Source organism: Jatropha curcas, chromosome 3 (genome assembly GCF_041381405.1).
Source record: "Jatropha curcas cultivar XTBG-Jc1 chromosome 3, XTBG_Jcur_1.0, whole genome shotgun sequence".
NCBI lineage: Eukaryota > Viridiplantae > Streptophyta > Magnoliopsida > Malpighiales > Euphorbiaceae > Jatropha > Jatropha curcas.
In genome coordinates, this window is record NC_143153.1 from 15,163,937 (window position 1) to 15,169,509 (window position 5,573).

Consider the following 5,573-nt stretch of genomic DNA (forward strand, 5'->3'; position numbering starts at 1 on the left):
CTATTAAAAATTAACAGCAAAAAGTGTGTTTTTTGGACAGAAGGACCAAGTAATATGACGGAAGTAACCTCAGGAACGTTATAAATATTTGTATAAATGGCGGGGACTACTTAAATAATTATGGCAAACCTCAGCAACAAAATAATTATTTTCCCTTTTAGTTTTGTTGGTGATCTGGTTATGGAAATGATACTTGACAGAGACACGGTGGTGACAATAAAGACCGTGTTGGGTTGGGAAAAATAGTGAAAATTTGAGTTTCAGGTATTTTAGAGGAAAGGAATTGACAATAATGTCAATGAAAACTTATAAAGGATAATTTCGTCTTTTCCGCTCAAAATTAATAAAAAAGTGTATTTTTTTTATGGAAGGACCAATTAATATGACGGAAGTAAACCTCAGAGACGTTATAAATATTTGTATAAATGTCAGGGACTACTTAATAATTATGGCAAACCTCAGGGAGGAAATAATTATTTTTTCAAAGGATAATTTCGTCTTTTCTTCTCAAAATTAACGGAAAAAGTGTATTTTTTTTTACGGAAAGACCAATTAATATAACGATAGCAAACCTCAGGGACGTTATAAATATATGTATAAATGTCGAGGACTATCTAAATAATTATGTAAAACCTCAGAGACGAAATAATAATTTTCCCGCAGATGATCAATATTGATTAGCAATATTACTAACTAATTGGTAAAATTAATAATTATAATAAGTTCTAAACTCTCTTTTAAAAAGAATTAAATTATTTTTCTTCAAAATAGTTTATCTTTACTTGAAATCAAGAAAATATTTTTCATTAACTTATTTTTTATTTTTCATAGATATCTTAAATATTAGAAAGTTCATAAATAATATCTAAATAAATTATTATCTAGAAACAAATATAGCCTTTAAATTGAAGTCTAAAATAAAAACTAAAAAATTAATATAATGTCTTATCATTTAACTACTTCTAATATCACATAATTTACGCTAACAAATTTGGAAGTTTGCCAATCTACACCTATGTTTGAATTAAATTCTAAAAACCCCAAGCAAATACTATCAATTATTTCAAAAATGTTACAACGACAGATTTTCCGGAGACAAAAAAAAAAAAAAAAAAAAAAAAAAAAAAAAAAAAAAAAAAAAAAATCAAACGCAAAGTGATAACTTTTTTTTTTTTTTTTTTGCCCTTTTGGTTAAATTTTATTGTTAAGAAGTAAAATTGAACAAAAAATAAAAGGATAGTCACTAATTAAGCCAGGAACTTCATTTTGAGCTGGATTGGAGCTTTATGAAATAGTGTACAAGAAATCAAGTAGACATTTCTCCATTTTAGCAGTGCCATCGCATTAGAACCTGTAAGTTTCTCTATGTACTGAAATCAAAAGAAAATATCAAAAGCAACAGTCAGAAATTTAAACATGTAGTGGGGTCGACCTAATCTACATCAACACAGCCACCACCACCACCATATTTGTCAATCTCACATCCACTAGACTCCAGAGGTTTATTCTCATGAACCAGAACAAGTTCTGCTCGTTTCCCAAGTCAGTTTGAATCAAAGGAGAATACAGTCTTCAAAGTTGTAATAACAGCAGCATCATTCCAGTACGACACTACCAACATATGCATAGTTATCCTCTACTGGTTCATCTCCTGCAGCGAGGAAGCTTTGTTTAGTGCAAAGGACATAACCCAAATCTTAACAGGAGAAAGGATAAGAGCTCAATGGAGAATTACAAAAATAAAGAAATTCCAATACCAGCTGGTGGAATTTGAATAGCAGTAAACAATTTGACCCAACTCACCAGAAAAAGCAAAAAGCAACAAGAAAGTCCACCTCACTAGCAATAAAATCCCACAATCCGATAATGGATTGTTAGAACGTCAAAAAAAAAAAAAAAAAAAAAAAAAGAAAAAAATCTTACATGCGTCTACATTCATTTTTTTTTTTTTTTTTCCATTGTAGATCAGAAGCTCCGTAACCAGATATTTTGATTGCCAATAACAAACGTCAATACAATAATACCCAGCAATAAACCACCAAATGAACAAGTCACCAAGACCTGGTAAATCCCTTTAGCACAAATTAAAAACAAGCAAGAATGCTTTAGAGAAAAACAATATAACAATTCTCATAAACAAACTTGATCGCTTTTTAATAATGAAAAGAACAATATGTAAATGTCCTACCTTACTGGTCATTTCTTCAGAATCACAATTTATTCACTTGAGCAGAATGTCTATCCTATGGGAGGCATCTTTCGATAACATTTGAGGCAAAAAATGCTGAAGAGCATGCTACTGCATTCGCATCAAGCTCAAGTTTGGACCACAACGCCAACATTTTAGCTTAGGATAAATCCACTAAGGCAGTATGGTTTGCAGCCAGCACGACTGTACTTGAGGGATTGCTGCTAAATTTGCAATAAGAATTCAAGATCATTAGAATTCAAGTTTCTGAGAAGGTGTAAGATGGGTCGAGAAACGGCTACATTAGACTTCCAAAAATATTTAAAACAGATCTGCTATGCCAGTTAATCCCCCAGCCCCAAAGATATGTTTTCTCCTTAGGCCTGTTGATGACTAAAGATTTTTTGATTGATGTTTCAAAGTAGAACATAAGTAGATACAGAGTGATTTATGGATTAGAAAGTCAAGAAGCACTTGATTTCTGCTTCAAATTGCAATGTTTGGTCATTACGTCTTCCATTGGTTTGGGAATGCTTCTCTGTAATTTGCATCCTCACCCAGAGTAAGCTGCCTTACTGTTGCATCCCTTGCCCGAGTACTCAAAAGTCTCTGAGCTAACCTATCTTTTGTGGTTTCTTTCTTACGTAGCATTGAAGCAAGGCTTTCCTTTTTGTTTCTGGCCAAAAAATTCCCGCTATTGGTTGTCTGAACATTGTTCCCATCAAATGCAGAATTTGAAGTTGAAGCTAATGCAGCATCCCTTAGAACTGCTTCATTATGTTCCCGAATCTTTGCAAGCTTGGCACGCTTTTGTGACTGCTTGTCAGATTTTCTTTTCCTAGCTTCCTCATTATCCCTATCTCGAACATTTTCAATAGCTTGTTTTGCTAATTGCTCAACTAAATTAGAATTAAGAGCTGTATCACTTGTTGAAGTGCAATGATTGATAGGATTTCCCTCATCATCTCTCAGTATGATGAGTCCATGAAAAGGGCAAACTCTCACATCTCTTCTCTGACAAAGTCCTCCTCTGCGCAATGGAGCATGACATGGTTGTATTTCTGCTTGTTCTTCTTCGTAAATGGTTGCATGAATGTTTAGCTCTGCAATCTTTTCCGCTGGAATAACTGCATCATTATCCACCCTACCCCAGTGACTTTGAAGATCCAAGCCCCGGTGATTGACCAAAAACTCCCTATTTGAACCCCAATCATCCAAGAACGTTCCCCACTTTATAACTGGAGCTTCAGCTAAGAGCTTACTTCTAAGTGAGCTTGAATCACTTCTATGATGTTGACGGTCCTGTGGCTTTGCCTTCCCTTTACTGCTTTCAGGAGGATCATTTTTCACCTCTCCAGAAGTTGAAGCCACATCAAAATGTTGATTTAGCTTTTCAGGTGCACTAGAACTCTGATTTTGTACAGTTTCAATTTTACCCTCCTCCCAAAAATCTTCTTCCTCATCTTTTTCACGCTTTGTAATGTCAGGAAGAGCACAACCTGAGTCTACACATTTCTTCTTTACAGACTGAAGACGGTTTTGGATACTAATGAATTCCTTTAGCATGGAATCTCTAAATCTGCTATCTTCTACTTCAACCCTTATGAGAACAGAGATCCACTCTTGGACTGAAACTAGATGCTTGGTTATTAGGACCTTGTAGAGCTCTCTCAATGCATCAAAAACCACTTTGTTCTCACTGCTCTCATGAATCTTTTTCCCTTCTCTCAATGAATCAACACGAATCTGCCGTAACTCTGAAGAACGGAACTCTTCAAAATCTTCGCTATCCAAAGGACCAAGGGGCATAATTTCCTTTCCAGTTTGAACAATTTCTAAACACCGTTCAGTCTCATCTATTGTTGACTGTATCTCTTCTTTTATCGAAGATAGATTTGCCTTCAGTTTCTCAAACTTATTGTGTAAAATCTCTTTTGACCTCATCTCTCTTTCCTTTCTCTCCTGCTGTACCCTTGCTGCATTTGCCTGGATATTAGGAAATTGGAATCGGAGAGTGTTTTTAAGGTAGTCAAAACCTAGCCTAATCTGTCTGTAATGAATCCCAAATGAAGCATTCCACTTCTCTAAGAATTCAATCGCCTTTGAACGCATAACAGATGCAACAGCAGGTGGAGCAGGAAGCGGTAGATTCCTTCTGAATCCAACACTTAAACTCAACAGCTGATCCAAGTTCTCAACTAGAAGAGTCCTAAAAAGCTTTGATCGCATGAAAAGTTGGTCAATTATGAGAAGTGCGAGATATCTGACCTGAAAACACAATCAGAATCCAACCATTTATAGTAGGTATAGAAATACTGACATTTTATTTCCCAAAACGGATTCCAACATCCCAAAAGGGATTAAAAAGGAACAACAAAAGCAAGGCATCCGGTATAACTTGAATGCAAGACGTTCTATTTAACAGAACATATCGGACAATCTTATCCTTATGGAGAATAAGCACAAGGCAACCAATTAACCTGAAACTATCGATCAATTAAAGAACTAAAATAAAACAGAAAGCAAAAACCCTAGATTCCTTATTTGCTACATTGAAATTTGATTTTTGAAACATTAAAATGAAGAATCGAAAGTGAAAGTGAAAGTGAGGACCTGAGAGTGGTCGCGTTTCATGAGATCCATTAGGGTTTGGGCAGCGAGTCGAACCTCAGAATCAGAATATCTGACGACAGATTTGATTGCCTTGAGGAGGCGCGGATCCACCTCCGCCGCCGTAGAATGAGTGGCCTTCTCTATCAATGCCCTCACTTTCCCTCCATCCCCTTCCATTTTCACAAAGCAAGAGAATTGAAGAAATAAAAATGGAGAATAATTCAAAAGTAATGCAATTTATACATCTCTTTCTCGTTAGCAATGCCCCGGAGTCGAGAAGGGTCGGTTGGTCGTGATGACCACCATCTCTCGACCCTCTTCATTGTACGTATTTACATTATTACCACACCCTTTCACAATCCCTTCTTTGTTACGAGTTACGAACTCCCTACAAAATCCGCGCGTTGCACGGATTTCATTTTAATTTCATAAAATTTTTAGAATTCATAGAGAGCTTAATATTATAATATTTTATTAATTTATAAATTAAACTTATACAAAATATATTTTAGGAGTAATTACTACATAGCTCCTAGAGTTTGGTGAATTGCACACTACTAAGAACTTGTATTTTTAAAATTGTATTATATAATCCATATATCATTATAAGAACAATTAGTTTTTCCTATCTTCAAAAAAAAAATTTATTAGTTTTTTTCATTAAGTGGCCGCGAAATATTAATAATATCTCAAAGAGTAATTATCATATAATCCATATATTAAGTACATTAATAAGGATGTCGGTTTTTCAAGATTATATTATTTGTTCCTT

At 34.7% G+C, this 5,573-nt stretch overlaps 1 protein-coding gene across 2 annotated transcripts; it reads right to left on the bottom strand.

Annotated features, from left to right (window-relative positions):
- Positions 1–1,247: 1,247 nt before the first annotated feature.
- Positions 1,248–5,185, bottom strand: LOC105640165 (ENTH/VHS protein). 2 transcript variants are annotated; one of them, XM_037640423.2, is made up of 4 exons: positions 4,802–5,185; positions 2,189–4,456; positions 1,924–2,072; positions 1,248–1,651 (listed from the first exon to the last, which is right to left on the bottom strand). In XM_037640423.2, exons 1-2 carry the CDS (start codon positions 4,976–4,978, stop codon positions 2,696–2,698), a joined length of 1,938 nt encoding a protein of 645 aa, XP_037496351.1. In that variant the 5' UTR covers positions 4,979–5,185; the 3' UTR covers positions 1,248–1,651; positions 1,924–2,072; positions 2,189–2,695. The 2 variants fall into 2 exon arrangements, with proteins under 2 accessions (XP_037496351.1, XP_012079799.1); XM_012224409.4 differs by lacking the exon at positions 1,924–2,072.
- Between the last annotated feature and the right edge of the window lie 388 nt (positions 5,186–5,573).

Coding starts and splice junctions, on each gene's coding strand:
- LOC105640165 (XM_012224409.4), bottom strand. CDS start 4,978: ATGGAAGGGGATGGAGGGAAAGTGAGGGCATTGATAGAGAAGGCCACT. Junction 4,457..4,801: donor TGAAACGCGACCACTCTCAG/GTCCTCACTTTC, acceptor TTGTGTTTTCAG/GTCAGATATCTCGCACTTCT.